This window comes from Myotis davidii, unplaced genomic scaffold (genome assembly GCF_000327345.1).
Source record: "Myotis davidii unplaced genomic scaffold, ASM32734v1 scaffold135, whole genome shotgun sequence".
Lineage (NCBI taxonomy): Eukaryota > Metazoa > Chordata > Mammalia > Chiroptera > Vespertilionidae > Myotis > Myotis davidii.
Window position 1 is genome coordinate 313,123 of NW_006289813.1, and position 16,830 is coordinate 329,952.

The 16,830-nt window shown below is 38.5% G+C and overlaps 2 protein-coding genes across 6 annotated transcripts in view; both read left to right on the forward strand.

Annotated features, from left to right (window-relative positions):
- On the forward strand, nucleotides 1–997 carry LOC102771340 (small EDRK-rich factor 1). The gene is made up of 3 exons (XM_006762375.2): nucleotides 1–64; nucleotides 257–365; nucleotides 723–997. The coding sequence occupies exons 1-3, from the start codon at nucleotides 16–18 to the stop codon at nucleotides 793–795; spliced, it is 231 nt and encodes a 76-aa protein (XP_006762438.1). The 5' UTR covers nucleotides 1–15; the 3' UTR covers nucleotides 796–997.
- Nucleotides 998–6,078: 5,081 nt separating this feature from the next.
- The window catches only part of LOC102771633 (survival motor neuron protein), a 30,056-nt gene continuing 19,304 nt past the window's right edge, over nucleotides 6,079–16,830 (forward strand). For 3 of the 5 annotated variants that reach the window (XR_001513627.1, XR_001513628.1, XM_015563030.1), the window contains exons 1-7: nucleotides 6,079–6,596; nucleotides 10,520–10,591; nucleotides 11,770–11,889; nucleotides 12,552–12,752; nucleotides 12,902–13,057; nucleotides 14,743–14,847; nucleotides 16,092–16,202. Coding sequence is in view for 3 of the 5 variants with exons in the window: in XM_015563030.1 (XP_015418516.1) it covers nucleotides 6,465–6,596; nucleotides 10,520–10,591; nucleotides 11,770–11,889; nucleotides 12,552–12,752; nucleotides 12,902–13,057; nucleotides 14,743–14,847; nucleotides 16,092–16,202 (897 nt within the window). In the remaining 2 variants the exon portion in view is untranslated. The remainder of the gene's footprint in view (nucleotides 6,597–10,519; nucleotides 10,592–11,769; nucleotides 11,890–12,551; nucleotides 12,753–12,901; nucleotides 13,058–14,742; nucleotides 14,848–16,091; nucleotides 16,203–16,830) is intronic. The other 2 variants (XM_006762376.2, XM_015563031.1) reach the window with 2 other exon arrangements.

Below are 16,830 nucleotides of genomic sequence, written 5' to 3' on the forward strand. Positions count from 1 at the left end.
GACGGTTGGAATGGAATGCCCTTTCAAGAGATCTGGCATTTGCAGCCAGTGAACACCTTGATTGGTATAATACTCTTAAAGATCTTAAGTATTTACCTTTATGCTTCCTCCTTGTAGTCAGATCTGAGAACGCCACTCAGTGCCGTACTTTACTGGCTCGTCTATTAAAAAGCAAACTTCAGATGCACTTAAGAGCCTTATACTGAAATTAACAATTTTGGAGATGGGTACAGAGCATGACTGTTTTTCTTTGTAGGTGGAAATCAACGAGAACTTGCCCGCCAGAAAAACATGAAGAAATCCCAGGAAATTAGCAAGGGAAAAAGAAAAGATGATAACTTGACTGCCTCTCAGAGAAAACAGAGGTCAGTGATGCTAATGAAATTCTCTAGTCACTGAAGTTTTCTTTGTGGAGAATAGAATGCATTTTTAAAAATTATTGGTAGAACTAGGCCTAACCTGCAGAAAGGGGTAACAGTTGAATATTTGTTGTGTGCCAGGCATACTAAAACTATATGGATAGTTATCATCCCAGCCCATGGATGAAGAACTTAAAGTTCTTAAGCTATAATTTGTAAAGAACCTCATGCAACTCTGCCACACCATTAGAACTTCATTTAGCAAAAATACCATCTAATATACTGAATGGGTTATATACAGAACACAAGTGAGAACGTAATCAGCTTTAACGTAATAACTTACAGCCTTTTCTCCCATTATAGAGACTCTGAGATCATGCAACAAAAGCAGAAAGCAGCTAATGAGAAGAAATCTATGCAGACAAGAGAAAAATGATGACTGACAATTTGGAAAACCTGGGTACTACTGCCAACTAGGTGTATTATAAGCTCTATGACCAAGATTTTGTAGAGTGAACAGTCATTACATGTTACAACATACCTTTATAAAAACTATTTTAAACTTTACCTTTCAGTCTGACTTAGTGTAATGTTACAGAACCTTTCTTCAAAGAATAAAACACTAACCATGCATGTGACATGTTGGTGAACATTATTTTTTATCAGCAGTGAGCACATATATAACTAAGTAGAGAGGTAATGTGATCAGATAATAGGAGTTCTTATATAAATCTACAATCTTTGTTTTAAAACTTTGTTAAAGTAGGTTTTTAAAGTCAACTTTATTATATAATAGAATTTAAGATGCATTTATCTAATTTTGCTTTATAATCAACTGGTGTGCTTGAAGAATTTACAATACATAGTACTAATGACCTGGAACTAAACGACCATAAACTAAATGGGTCTCAGTACTAGTAAAAGTTTTGCTTTAGAGCTTTAACATTTTTTAAATAAGTGCCTTTAAAAAATAACAATTTTTTCTAGCAGAATTAGTTTTACAACAAAATTGAGATTTCCCATATGCCCTCTGCCCCTATGTATATCCCCTGCATAGTCTCCCCCATTATGAATATTCCCCCACCAGAGTGGTACATTTATTGTAATTGATGAACCTTCATTAACACAGCATTATCACACAAGTACATAATTTACATTAGGATTCACCTTTTATGATGTAAGAGTGCCTTATTTTTTTCTTTTAATTCTTACCGGGGACATGCTTAGAGAGAGAGGGAGAGAGAGAAACATAGATCAGTTGCCTTCTGTATGTGCCCCAGGGATCAAACCCATAACCCAGGTATGTGTCCTGACTGGGAATCAAACCGATACCTTTCCGTGCACAGGGTGATGCTCAACCAACTGAGCCACTCCAGCTGGACAACAGTGCCAGTTTTTCAGTCTGTTCTGAGACTCTTAAAAAACTTGTGACTTTCCCTGGCCATTGTGCTCAGTGGTTGGAGTGATGGCCCTCACCAAACGGTTGTGGATTCTATCCCCAACCTAAGACAGGTGCGTGCCAGCAGCAACCAATCATTGTATCTCTCTCACATCAATGTTTCTTTCTCTCCCTCCATTCAATTCTGTCTAAAAAGCAATGGAAAAATATCCTCTGGTGAGAATTCACAAAACAAAACAAAAAAAAAACTGGTGACTTCATGATATTTATAAATTTGAAAATAAAGCTAGAGTAACTAAGGTTAGAGACTTTGTTCTTCTCTGAAGTAAATATGATAATTATTGCAAAGAATAAAAATGCCATTGAAGTAGTAAATAAGATAACTTTAAAGTATTATTCAAATACTTGAATTTTCGCATCACACAATTAAACAAATTTTTACTTATCATTTAATATGTCTACCTCTATGCTAATGGCCAGAACGTCAAAATTCTCTTAGTGTCTTAATGAAGGTTCTGATAATCTTGTGATAGGTCACTAACCAATTGTACTACCCATAAATAGGACAGAATTCTAAGTGTCTCGAATACTGAATGAGGCAAACATGAAATTGTTTAGCTTCAGTTTTTATCTTCATATTAACACAGATTTTCAGATAAAGTAAAGCTTTGTTCTATTTATTCAGTTAATTTCAGTCTTCAAAATGTTATATGAGGGAGTCACAAGGAGAAAGGATTATAATAGCTTAGGTTACATTCTAATGAAAAGAATAATGAAGAAGTTTAATTGTACCACAAAGATTCTTTATGGGTCTGATTTCTGTAATTCTATCTCTAGAATTTCTACAGAGTGATAAGCCATGAGTACAGAGAACTTTTTATGCTTTAAGCCATATCCTTTATTTGCTTTCTTTTAATGAATAATTTTCATATTTAAGATAGCCCATGTAGTGGAATAACTTTGGACTTTTTTTTAAATATTTTATTGATTTCTACAGAGAGGAAGGGAGAGGGATAGAGAGCCAGAAACATCAATGAGAGAGAAACATCGATCACCTGCCTCCTGCACACCCCCCACTGGGGAAGTGCCCACAACCAAGGTACATGCCCTTGACTGGAATCGAACCTGGGACCCTTCAGTCCGCAGGCGGACGCTCCATCCACTGAGCCAAACCGGTCAGGGTTGGACTTTTTTAAAAGTTAAACAATTCTTATGAATCTAGGGAAAACTACAGTTCCCAAAGAACATAAATATTAGGATAAAGAAGATCTCTGGGTTATAATTAATCATTGAGACATATCCAAACTGTATGTTATTCATGTTATGGTATTTACTTGAATAAATTAACTGTTAAAATACAGGGTTTGATTTTTACCTTCAACATCACCAGACATTTCTTATAGAAAAGAGGGAGAAAATTAAGGGTAATTGGTGAACTATATTGACACTTTATTATCTTGTAAATCCTCACCAGAGGATATTTTTTTCCATTGATTTTTAGAGAGGGTGGAAGGGAGGGGGAGAGACAGAGAGAGAAACATTGATGTGAGACAGACACATTGATTGGTTTCCTCCTGCATGAAACCCAACCAGGGCCAGGTATCGAGCCTGCAATCTAGGTACCTGCCCTTGGCCTGCAACGGACCCTTTGTCTATAGGCCAACATTCTATCTACTGAGCCAAACCGGGTAGGACTATACTGACACTTTAGTTTCTTTTCATGTAGCATATTTAAAGAAAGTAATTAAAATATCTAAACTTTTAAAGAGGGAAACTGGCTAATTACAAAATATTAAGGGGAAAATACAGGTGAATAATTGGAACAAGTCAGCAAAGTTATTGCTTTGAGTTGTTACCAAAGCAAGATAAAATTATTTAGATGAAGTAGTACCAACTTTACAATGTAATTTGAAAAATACCAAAATCCATGAAACACTCTTATAAACATTAAAAATACTATGTTACATCATCCTTAATAGGAGGTAGTGCATTATAATTAGCAATCTTCGTAAGTCCTTCTGAAAATAAGAGGGAGCAGCTGCTACTGCCCAAGGTGATATACCGAGGTCTGTTTCATCAGTTACTTGATTCCTTTCGAATGCCTTTTCTATTAGTGGCAGTGTAAGAAATTATTACCCACTTATCAAACTAGGCTGTTTTTGAAATTGGGCTAAAAGGAACTATTGATTACTAGCATTATTTTTCTAACTTTAAATATATATATATTGCTCTTTTTCCCCATGTTTTTATAGATGGAAAGAGTTTACCCATTCTGGAAAGTGAAAATATATTTTTTTGTTATATTTTCAAGTTCTACCTTATAAAGAGAGCTTTATAAGTCAGGTGTACTACTGCTGTTTGTTTTGAGTCTATAATCTGTTTCAAAACTACTGAATTTTAAAAAGAATATCCCCCACAATGATATACACTGAGTGGCCAGATTATTATGACCAGCCAGATTATTATGACCACCCCATCAGTACAATGAAGTTAATTAGTTATGCAAATAATAATAATAACAAAACTTGAGAGTATTTGCTTAGGAAGTTTTCAATATTCAGTATTTTTGGAGTGTCAATGAAGTACTGATGGGGTGGTCATAATAATCTGGCTGGTCATAATAATCTGGCCACTCAGTGTATATAAAATTATCACCTTAAATATATGCAATTTTCATTTTTCAATCATACCTCAATAAAACTTGGTGGAGGGTACATATCCCTAAAGTGGAAACCTAATATAAAATTGGCTTTGACAATCAGATGATTTGTACATCTTCCCATCTGTGTAATGGTTTTAACAGGGAGAGCAACTAAGCAGGGAGTATGTCAACTTCTTTAGGTAAATTCCTAATTGCCTTTTGTGATGAAGATCTATAAACACCAAAAATTCAATTAAAATTGAATTATTTTTATGATTGTCATGGTTTTTCATTAGATCAAAACTGAATAAGAACAGTTATTAAACTGCCTCCTACAGCTTCATCTGCTAAAATACTTGCTTTATAATAATCACATATTGAAAGATGTTGTCTTTTCAGATGGCCAAGTCATGAAAATGTCAGTGAGATAAGAAGAATGACTTACAAGTTGCTCAAAGGCACTTCCTTATTAATTCCAGGAATATTTGAAACTTACTACAGGCTTTCCCTTACAACTTTGCTTCTTAAAAACACAACCTTTTACAAAGCGCTCATTATACACATTAAAAGTTCACAGATAGCTTGTTATTGGACCAATTGCCCAGGAAAATTAAGATTTAAAATTTTTTTGCTTTTATTTATTTTTAATTTAAATTCTTTATTGTTGAAAGTATTACATATGTCTTCTTTTCCCCCCAATGACCTCTTCCCCATCCGCTCCCACCCCCCAGCACATGGCCTCACCCCACTACTGTCTGTGTCCATTGGTTATGCTTATATGCAAGCATACAAGTCCCCCAGCCACCCTCCCCACCTTCTGAGGTTTGATGCTGTTCGATGCTTCTATGTTTCTGGATCTAACTTTTTTATTGATTTTTAGAAAGAGGAAGAGAGAGAGGAACATTGATTTGTTCTACTTACTTATGCATTCATTGGTTGAGTCTTGTATGTGCCCTGATCCAGGGTGGAACCTGCAACCTTGGCTCATCAGTACAATGCTCTAACCAGCGGTTCTCAACCTGTGGGTCGCGACCCCTTTGGCGGTCGAACGACCCTTTCACAGGGGTCGCCTAAGACCATCCTGCATATCAGATATTTACATTACGATTCATAACAGTAGCAACATTACAGTTATGAAGTAGCAACGAAAATAATTTTATGGTTGGGTCACAACATGAGGAACTGTATTTAAAGGGCCAGAAGGTTGAGAACCACTGTTTTATTTCATTTTTTTTTTTTTTAACCCTCACCTGAAGATATTTTTCCATTGATTTTTAGGGAGAGTGGAAGAGAGAGGAAAACACACAGAGAGAAACATCAATGTGAGAGAGACACATTGATTGGTTGCCTCCTGCTAGTGCCATGACCAGGGTCCTAGTAGGGGAGAAGCCTGCAACCAAGGTACATGCCCCTGACCAGATCGAACCCAGGATCCTTTGGTCCGCAGGCACTGAGCCAAGCCAGCTAGGGCGACGCTAACACTCTTTAAAGCCCTTTAAGAAATGTATTATCGGTTACCTATGGAGTGATTTTTTTTTTTTTTGGAGGGGGCACCCGGATTTGAACCGGGGACCTCTTGGCCTATGGAGTGATTTTTATTGTATTGGTTTACCCATATTTCCTAAATTACCTGCAATGAACACTTAAAAAAAAATCTCACCTGAGAATTGTTTATTGATTTTAGAGCGAGAGAAACACTGATGTAATAGAAACATCTATGGGGTTGCCTTCCATACGCGCCCTTCTGGGGGTAATCAACCCCCAAGCTCTGTGCCCTCCCATTCAGCAACCTTTTGGTGTATGGGAGGCTGCTCCAACCAGCTGAGCTACTCCAGCCACTGCAATGAGTACCATTCTCAAAGAAAAGGTACTGTTCAAAACAAAAATACCCTGGTAGAACCTACGAAGATACCAAAAGGTGAAATCGAAGAATTGAGAGAATACAGAGAGGAAAAACAAACATGGCAGATAGAGACCGCTGGGAGATAGGGCGCGGAAGGCTCCAGGCCGCCGGCTGCTTCCGGGCCACCGTACTCTTCCGCTCCCAGAGGGCCCTGCGGCGGAAATGGTCATTCTCCGAGGCAAGCAGCCCACGCCGCGCACCGGTGGGATCCTCGCCATGGCGATGGGGGGCGGAGGTGGCGGCGGCGTCCCGGAGCAGGAGGACTCGGTGCTGTTCCGGCGCGGCGCCGGCCAGGTGAGGGCGCGGCCGGCTCTGCCTCCCGCAGGCGCCCGTGCGGGCTCCTCGCGCCCATCGCCGGCCCCTGCGCTGCGTCCCCAGCCGCGGGGCAGAACCTGGCCAGTCCGTTTACTGCAGGACGGTGGTCCGCCTAGGTCGTTTCTGCAGATTTTCCCTCAGCAGCCAGCTCCTCCCCTGCGCAGCTTGGGCGCCTCGATGGCTTTGAGCCGAGGCCCTCCCGCAACTTACTCGTACTTTGGTTTGTCCGTTCCGACTGGGGGCTGTGAGCGGAGCGGGCCGGGCGAGGCGGGGGACCCGATGGGAGTCTATTAAAACGATCCAGACTCAGATCAGGGTGTCGGCGGAGGAAAACAGACTGCTTGGACTGTAGGTATATTTTGGGACCAGAGGCAACAGGTGTCGCGTGCGGATCTAGTCGTGGAGATTTGAGAGAGGAAAGTCAAGGCTAACTTCAAGATTGTCCTGAAAAGATGAAGTTAGTCGCCTTTACGGATAAGCTGAGATGGGGAAGACTGAAAGTAGAGCAGGTGTATACAGGTGAAGGTCAGAAATTCATTTTGAGTGAAAGAGTGGCGATGAAATCTGGTTGAGGGTGAGTCCAGGCGTGGGAGAAGAGAAATTCAAGGCAACGTTTGTGAACAAAGAGTTGAGTTTTATTGTAAATAGAAAGTATAGAAATTGGCCAATAGATGGAGGGGGAAATAGGATAAAGATGATTATTAATTTTTTATGTTGTGTTGTGTTTTGTTTTTAAGATGGGAGAAGCAGATTTCAGTATGTTTGTGGGCTGATAGGAAAGATCCGGTAAGGATGGAAACATTGAGGGTGCAGGAGAGAACCGCTGAAGTAGTGCTTCAGAGTAGGAAAGAGGGGATGGATTTGGCCTCTGCTGGGAACATTGACAGTTAACGTGGTGACAGTTATATGGGTACAGATCTGGAACTTTTCTTTGGGTCGTTGCTGTTCTGTCAGTAAAAGAAGTCAGCCAGGAGTGAGGACAGAGCAGATGCTGGGGGTTTGAGCGGGAGAAGGTGGGAAGTAGGCCTCTAGGAGAGTGGATGAGTGTTGGAGTAAGGAAATGTCATGGAAATGTTCCGAGGCAACATTAAAGGTCTACTTGAGATTAGCGATCGTGAATTTAAAGACTAGACGGCATGACTGTGTTTTTCCCCAGCTCATTCACTTCAAGTCTGTGAGGGCAGGCACAGAGTGAACTGGTGGTTGAAGTGAATAGGGTTGTGCAGCCACAACTCGTTCTATTGCACTTCACTTCGTTGGCTTCACAGGTATGTGAGTTCTACAGACTGAAGGCAAGACCCTCCTCCTACAAGTGTTGCAGCTTGTCTTATTGCAATGCTCACTTTATTAGGGTGGTCTGGAACCAGACCCACCATATCTCTGAGGTATGCCTATAGTTGATACCAAGTGAGCACGAGGAAGTAAGAGAGAGGGGTACGAGGGAATTACCTTAATGGTTGACTATGAAATTTAAGCTAAGAAAGGATGTGAGGATATTAGGACAGTGAGAGGTAGTTTGAAAAGTGAGAGGATCAGTGTTTTGCTATTCCCAGTGAAGTGGAATGATTGTCAACTATTAGAAGGAATAAGCTGTGTAGATCCTGGAAGGTGGTGGTTGGAGAATAGGATTTATGGAGAGGTTGTAGTTTCTGGTTATAATATAACTAGAGGCCCGATGCACGAAATTCGTGCAAGAGTAGGCCTTCCTTCCCCCGGCTGCCGGCTTCCCTCCGGACCTGGGCTTCATCCAGAAGGTCATCCTACTGGTGGTGACTGAGAAACAAATATAAAGGCAGCCCTAGTGGTCTGTTTTGGTTGCTGTGTAACAAATTACTCAAAACTTAGTAGCTTGAAAATAATCATTTTATTATTTCTCATAGTTTCTGTGGGTTAGGAATTTGTGAAGGCCTTGCTGGGTATTTCCCCTTGAGAACTTTCATATGGTTGCATCCACGGAGTGGCTGGAGCTACAATAGCTGAGTCCCTGCAGCTAGGGACTGGCTGGCCATATCTTTTCTTATAGCCTCCGTCCGGGCTTCTATATGTGATCTCGGTATTGGACTGGTTTGAATTTCCTTATGCCCCTTTATAGTTCTCTATCATCTCTCATCTCCTGTCCCCAGACAAATGCTGATCCACTTTCTGTAACCATAGGTTAGCTTGCATTTTCTAATGTTTATTCTATGTTTATTCATTTACTGTTCATGAGTATTGGGTTGTTCTCAGTTTGGGGCTGTTACAAATAGACCTGCCATGACTACTAGCTTAGAAAACTTATGTGAACATGTGCTTTCATTTCTCTTGGGTAAATACCTGGGTCATTATTTTAACTCCAAGAAACTGTCAAACTTTTCATAGTGGTTGTACATTTCAACTAGCAATGTATGAACGTGTCATTTGCTTCACCTCATTGCTAACACTTGGTATGGTCAGCCTTGTGCGAATTGTAAACATTCTAATAGATGTGTGGTAGCATCTTGTGGTTTTAATTAGCATTCTCTGATGACTGATGATGTTGATCATCATTTTATGTGTTTATTTGCCATCTATATATCTTATTTGGTAAAGTGTCTGTTCAGATGTTTTGCTCATTTTTGAATTGGTTTGTTTGCTCTGCTTTCTTTTTTAAATATAATTGATTTTTTTTTTTTTTTTTACAGAGAGGAAGGGAGAGGGATAGAGAGGTAGAAACATCGATGAGAGAGAAACATCAATCAACTGCCTCCTGCACACTTCCTACTGGGGATGTGCCCGCAACCAAGGTACATGCCCTTGACCGGAACTGAACCTGGGACCTTTCAGTCTGCAGGCCGATGCTCTATCCACTGAGCTAAACTGGTTAGGGCTGTTTGCTTTGCTTTGTTGAGGTTTGAGGGTTCTTCATATATGCTATATATAAAACCTTTATCAGATAGGTAATTTGCAAATGTTTTATCCCAGTTTGTGGATTGGTTTTTCAGACTCTTAACGGTTTTTTTAGCCCTGGCTGGTTTGGCTCATTGGATAGAGCTTCTGGCCTTCAATTTCCTCTCAGTTATGGGTTGCTGCCCCAGGGTTGGGGTTTATCGTGAGGTAAACCTACCTGCTTTGATATTGTTGTTGTTTTTTCTCATTTGCCCAATGTGTAGGAGTTGCTCAACTAATTTTTAGATTTTTTCAGAGGGAATTATTTCAGACAACTGTAAATTTATTGTGTTGGTGGGAGGAGGTGAGTTCAGAATCTTCTGTATCTTCATCTTGAAATGAGAAAATCCATTTCTTTCCATTTAAAACATTGTTTGTACTTCACACTTAAGTATTTTATTATATTTGTTTTATATTCTTTTTTGTTTTGTGTTTTAAATCCCTGATTAGAATGTCTGTCTTGGGAGCAGGTAGCATGATTTCATATACTTCTCAATGATGAGTGCTTAGTAGCTAGTGGGTGCTCAAAAACATTTTTTAATTGAATTAAGTTTAAGTTCTACTAAGTATTCATTAAATTTAAATTCAAAAATAGAAATAAGTTTTAGGTCTTTTCCAGATTACTTAATATCATATTTTTTCCCACTAAAACAAGGCCCTTTATCTTATACTACTTTGTTGGCCAAACTACACCCTTTATCTGCTCTTAGAAAAGATTGAAATGTGAGTTATTCTTGAACAGATCCACTTGTGGTTGGTAGATAGTGGTTAAATTGTAGAGCATTCACTTCATGGCACACCTCTTAGAACATTTACATATGTTTCGCTTTGGGGATAATGCTGCAAAATCTCTAATCAGGTAGGTTTCTTGTGGTTATAGTTAGGATTTAAAGTACCCATTTTTTAGTTTAATTTTGTTTGGATTAGATGGCTCTTGGCATACTTTTTTTATGAAACCTATCCAAACATGAATTGTTTTTATTCTTTATCCTTCCTAGAGTGATGATTCTGACATTTGGGATGATACAGCACTGATAAAAGCATACGATAAAGCTGTGGCTTCATTTAAGGTATGAAATGTTTACATTTTTGCTTAGGTCCTCATGTTAGTCACTTGGGAAAATTAATTGATAACATTTACAGTAAAGTATTAAAGTATGTATTATTTAGTTCTAATTTTGAAGATTAAAAGATAACATTGGTTAATTAAATTAGATATTTTCCTTTAGAAGTTGGTAGGTAGCCTGTCTATATGTGATCCTTTTAAGAGGAGATTTAACTGGAATTTTAAACATTTGTTGCTTTTAATGTGTTTACATTGCATAAACCAATGGAAGTTATCTAATTCAGATTACTGGAAGGATAGTCTGAATTTTAATTTTTAAACATTTAACAAGTCTTTATTGAAATAATGGTGATAAATAGCAATACTGCAGTAATTAACACTTGTAGAGTGTATACAGTATTTTAGGCACTTTTCTAACTGCTTTACATATGTTAAATTAACATAATCTCCCCCAAATCCAATTAGTTGGGTTTCAAGTCAGGTTTTCCTGATGGTTGGAATGTACAGTTCTTTGGGGAGAGTAGTCTGTTTTGTGGCCCACACAAGACATTTACACAGTTGTCCAACATCATCACTTGACTCACAGTCTCAGGTATTTGGTCTTATTGAGCACCATATGTGAGCCCTCTTAGTTCAGGCACAGCATAGGCTCATACAGAACACCAAGAATAGAGTCCGCTTCCTTCATGTAGTCATTCCTGTACCATAAGGTAGAAAGATCAAACCTGTGTGTCGTCCTTGAAGCTGAATTCTAAATTTGTCAATAGCATGTTTTCCAGTATGCACTTACACTAGAAGTACACTAACTTAGGGTTACCATGACAGTTCTGTAAAGTGCAGATTAAAATGGGGCTCAAAGCCGACATCAGCTGGGGTGTCTCACTTGGGAGGTGAGGGATCTACTTTCACAATGGTTCATTCACATGGTTAGTGTTGCCTTCTGCTAAGGGCTCAGCCAGGGCAGTGTGCTGGGGGCCTCTGTTCTTCTCTAAGCAAGTTTCTTCGCTGACAAAGGGGTCTTTAGAGCTGTTTATCAGATATATGATGCCTTTGAGAGCAGTTTCTATAGCATGTGAGATGGTGGAAATAGGAAGTAGAGGCTGTCTGAGGTTTATAATAACTGAATCGTGACTTTTTCTGTATCATTTTGTAACATGCACATTTTTATGCTTATTTTCATAGCACGCTCTAAAGAATGGTGACATTTCTGAAGCTTCAAATAAACCAAAAGGCACCCCTAAAAGAAAACCTGCTAAGAAGAATAAAAGCCAAAAAAAGAACACCACAACTCCCTTGAAGCAGGTTATTTTTAAAATATTGAGATTTAACTTCAAAGATTTTCTTCATACCATTCTTATTAAATAGTGTAAAATACCTTTAACTTAAGTGATTAGTTCAGTGTTTTCCATTGGCATGGAATTATAACATTTCTAAAACTATTAAACTTTCTATTGTTTAGGAACATGCCTGTCAATAAAGGTATAAGGACTTAGGTGGGACTGATTAATACTAAATTCAGTACAATGTTCACTTTATATGGGAAGGAAAGGGAGGAAGGCAGTGCTATTTGAGAGCAGTACCTGAGGGCCTGGAACTGAATTGGCAGTGTTTTACTTTTTAAACTGAGAGGTGGCCAGCCTTTTTTCCCCTTCAAAAATCCTAAACCTATTAATACTCAGAAACCTAAAATTCTAGATAGAGTTTTTTCAGGTTAAAAAACTTGCCCATGATTATAAAAATGGCAGAATTTAAATTATATGACAGGATTATATTATATTTATATTGGAATTCACATTTATGTGTTTTGGGCTCTAAGTCTTTTTCACTGTTTCATTCTGCCTTCCAGATTAGTTAACTGGATACTACCCCCATCCCCCATCCAACCCCACCAAAACAAGAAAATAGTTTACCCTCTTTGAAAGAAATGTGTTTATGTGTATGTGTGTCTTTTTTTGTTTTTGTAGTGGAAAGTTGGTGACAAATGTTCAGCCATTTGGTCAGAAGATGGCTGCATTTACCCAGCTACCATTGCTTCAGTTGATTTTAAGAGAGAAACCTGTGTTGTGGTTTACACTGGATATGGAAATAGAGAGCAGCAAAATCTGTCTGATCTACTTTCCCCGACGTCTGATGTAGCTAATAATATAGAACAGAATACTCAGGAGGTAAGGATACAAAAAATAAAGTTCTTGAAAGTAGAGACGAGATGAGAAACTATGTGATATAACAACTTGTCAGTTTGATCCACTGAGGCATTAAATTTTTCTTAATGAAACCTATATAACAACAATACATATATTTTTTCTTTTTAAAGAATGAAAATGAAAGTCAAATTTCAACAGATGAAAGTGAGAACTCCTCCAGGTCTCGTGAAAATAAACCAAATAACATCAAGTCAAGAGCTGCTCCATGGAACTATTTTCTCCCTCCACCACCCCCCATGCCAAGATCAGGACTGGGACCAGGAAAGGTAATTTTTACATAGAAAAGGTTTCTCAGAAAATCTATACTAATAAAAGGGTAATACACTAATTAGACCAGACATCCTTCTGGACAGAGCCATGGTGGCAGGGCCGAGGCAGAGGCAGTTAGGGGGATCAGGCTGCCAAGCAGGCAAGCGGTTAGGGATCAGGCTGCCAAGCAGGCAAGCCGTTAGGAGCCAGCAGTCCCGGATTGCGAGAGGGATGTCGGACTGCCAGTTTAGCAGGGATCAGTCCTAAACCGGCAGTTGGACATGCCCCGAAGGGTCCCGGATTGGAGAGGGTGTAGGCCAGGTTGAGGAACCCCCGCCCCATACACGAATTTCGTGAACCGGGCCTCTAGTAGTTAATATTGAAACATTCAACACATTTTAAACCTTCCATTAGGAGCATTGTAGACTTTCCCATGAAACTTGTGGCTTTCTGTAGGTATTATAAATACACACTTGAGATATCTTCAGAGAGGAAATATGATAGTAATGCAGAATACTTTATAATGAAAAGCTTTTCCAACTACTTTTATGGAATATTAGGTATTAGACTAATAATGTAGTGAACTTAAGTTAGAAAGTATATTTTATCAGCTGACTATCCTCATAGTTCCCCAAGTCACTTGGGTAAAATATGTAAAAATTGGAAGAGAATACAGTATTTACATCTAATACAGGTAAAATCCTAAGGAGCTCCCAAACTGTTATAGAGTAAATATTGTTTTCCTTAATGCTTCTTTTGGTTATAAGTAACAAATAAACTTTAAAAAAGATTTATATTTTAGGTTATATTGTGGAACCCAAGTATGTCCCTTTTTGTTTTGTATAAAGCAATGATTTCCTTGGAGGTTATGGTATTGAGGAAATAATAAATTTTTAAAATAAAGATATCAAGCATGATTTATTAAAACGTTTCCTTAACATTTTCTTCAAGATCTCTCTCTTTTTTTTAATCCTCACCTAAGACATGAGAATGTCTTTTCCATTGATTTCTAGAAAGAATGGAAAGGAGCGGTGAGCGGGGGGTTGGGGGCGGGGGGAGAGACATATTGATGCGTGAGAGAGACGTTGATGCGAGAGAGACACATCTGCAACAGGTACATGCTCTTGACCAGGAATCAAACCTGAGATCCTCTGGCGCTTGGGCTGATGCTGTAACTACTGAACTAGGGTTGCAAGGCTTTTCTTGAGATTTACATTATATTACAGTTTCTAGAATGATCAAATCAATTTATGTGTGTGTCTGTATATATGTATGTGTATCTCATACTTTGGTCTTAGGGGCCTGATTTTTTTTGTTAAGTGAGAGTTTACTAATTTTTACAATATATGCTCTAAATTAGCATATGTAACTACTAAAAGGACATCAATAAAAAGATTATACAATCTAGATAATGAAATTATGGAATATATTGTTTTATGATTGAAATATCTTGCTAAAAACACTATCTCTTGATTTATAAGGTAATTAAAATATTTCCTTACTTTGATTTTACTCCCTGAATCTCTATAGAAAGGAAATGAGAAAAATCTAGATTAATGAGTCTATTTGATCTCAGCATTTGGTACATGCAATTCTATTTAATCTTTTTTATTTTTTATTTAAATTCTTTTGACATTAAATATTTTTTCCTCTTTTCATATTGAAGTTGGTAAATTAATCTTCCTTTGAAATACTTTTGCAGCCAGGTCTAAAATTTAATGGCCCACCACCACCACCACCACCACCTCCACCTCCACCACCTCCCTTCCTATCATGCTGGCTGCCTCCGTTTCCTTCTGGACCACCAGTAAGTACAAAACAATTCAGACAATTTAAAACAATTTGCTTTTATACATAGGTTCTAATGGGTAAAAATTTGAACCAAACCTCGGGGGTTTTTTGTTTTGTTTTTATCCTCACCCAAGGATATATTTAATGATTTTGAGAGAAAGTGAGAGAGACAGAGAGAAACATAGATGTGAGAGAGAAACATTGATTGGTTGTCTCTCATATGCCCTCGGACCAGGGATCAAACCTGAAACCTAGAAATTAAGTGTGCAGCCTTTTTACAAAAACATTTTTACTGATTTCAGAGAGGAAGGGCGAGGTAAATAGAGATAGAAACATCAATGATGAGAGAGAATCGATTGGCTGCCTCCTGCATGCCCCCTATTGGGGATTGAGCCCGCAACCTAGCCATGTGCCCTTGACTGGAATCAAACCCAGGACCCTTCAGTCTGCAGGCCAATGTTCTATCCACCGAGCCAAACAGCTAGGGCAAGTCTGCAACCTTTTTTTTTTTTTCCAGTGTATGGGACGATGTTCCAACCAACAGAGTCACCTGGCCAGGATGGTATTTTTTGTGTTTTTTGTGGGGTTTTTGTTTTTAATTTTTAATGACTTTCTCTACCAGACTCATTCATTCCTCTTATTGCCCTAGCTCATAGTCCTATATTGCCTGCATCCTTCCTGGTAGAAATTGTATCCCTTATTCTATAGGGAGGTAGTTTGTATTTGAAAGAATTTAAGTATACTGCATACAGGGATTTAGGTGTTGCCTTTCCAGGTGTGTTTGGATGTTAGCTTGTGATCAAGTAGACTATTTGGATATCTACTGGTAGACTTTTAGATAACAGTAACCTAGATACAAAGATACTTTTTGGCCAACTGTGTGTGTTGGGGTCGGGGCAGTGCAGATGTTCACCCAACACCTTTATTTGAAATACCGTTAGGGTGATTTTTAAGGAAAACCATCAAAGTATTTATGCTTGGTCTTTTACCCATAGTTTCATAAAGGAACAGAAAAATATATCTGATCAAATCAAGATGTTTAAACATTTTATGTGACCTATTTTTTTGTTGTTGTTCAATTTAATTTTGTTGTTGTTACTGGTTGACTTTCTTCAAATGTCAGATTAAAAATAATTTTAATAGATAAGATGGAATTAAGGGAAAGACACAGTTAACATCCAGCATTGTCTCTATAAAATGGATGTCCAGACTTCACATTTTTGTTTACTGACTTTAAAGTATATTTTTCTTCTTTTCCAGATAATTCCCCCACCTCCTCCCATATGTCCAGATTCTCTTGACGATGCTGATGCTTTGGGAAGTATGTTAATCTCTTGGTACATGAGTGGCTATCACACTGGTTATTATATGGTAAGTGATCATTCAACATCTTTTCCTGACACTTTGTGGTTGTGACTTTGTTGTGTTTGTGACTAAAAAGGTGATTTGTTACATTAGCCAGATCCTAAGGGTTTAAAACTACCTTAATGTTGAAAAAATACAACTATTTGCCTAAGGCTTAAATTATTCTTCTATTGTCCCCATTTAATGTAATTATAGTGCAATTAAAAATCTTCCATGTGCAGCCGAAGCCGGTTTGGCTCAGTGGATAGAGCGTCGGCCTGCGGACTGAAAGGTCCCAGGTTCGATTCCGGTCAAGGGCATGTGCCTGGGTTGCGGGCACATCCCCAGTGGGGAGTGTGCAGGAGGCAGCTAATCGATGTTTCTCTCTCATCGATGTTTTTAACTCTCTATCTCTCTCCCTTCCTCTCTGTAAAAAAATCAATAAAATACATATTAAAAAAAAATCTTCCATGTGCCCAGCCATTGTTGCTCAGTGGTTGAGTATTGACCTTTGAACCAGGAGGTCACAGTTCAATTCCCAGTCAGAGCACATGCCTGGGACATGCAGCGATCAATGATTCTCTGTCATCATTGATGTTTCTACTCTCTCTCTTCCTCTCTGAAATCAATTAAAAATATATTTAAATACATATAT

What these genes read in the sequence shown, in the direction of transcription:
- LOC102771340 (XM_006762375.2), top strand. Translation starts at nt 16, where the DNA reads ATGCCCTTTCAAGAGATCTGGCATTTGCAGCCAGTGAACACCTTGATT. An exon ending in GCCAGTGAACACCTTGATTG is followed by an intron (nt 65 to 256) that starts GTATAATACTCT and finishes TTTTCTTTGTAG; the next exon opens with GTGGAAATCAACGAGAACTT. An exon ending in GCCTCTCAGAGAAAACAGAG is followed by an intron (nt 366 to 722) that starts GTCAGTGATGCT and finishes CTCCCATTATAG; the next exon opens with AGACTCTGAGATCATGCAAC.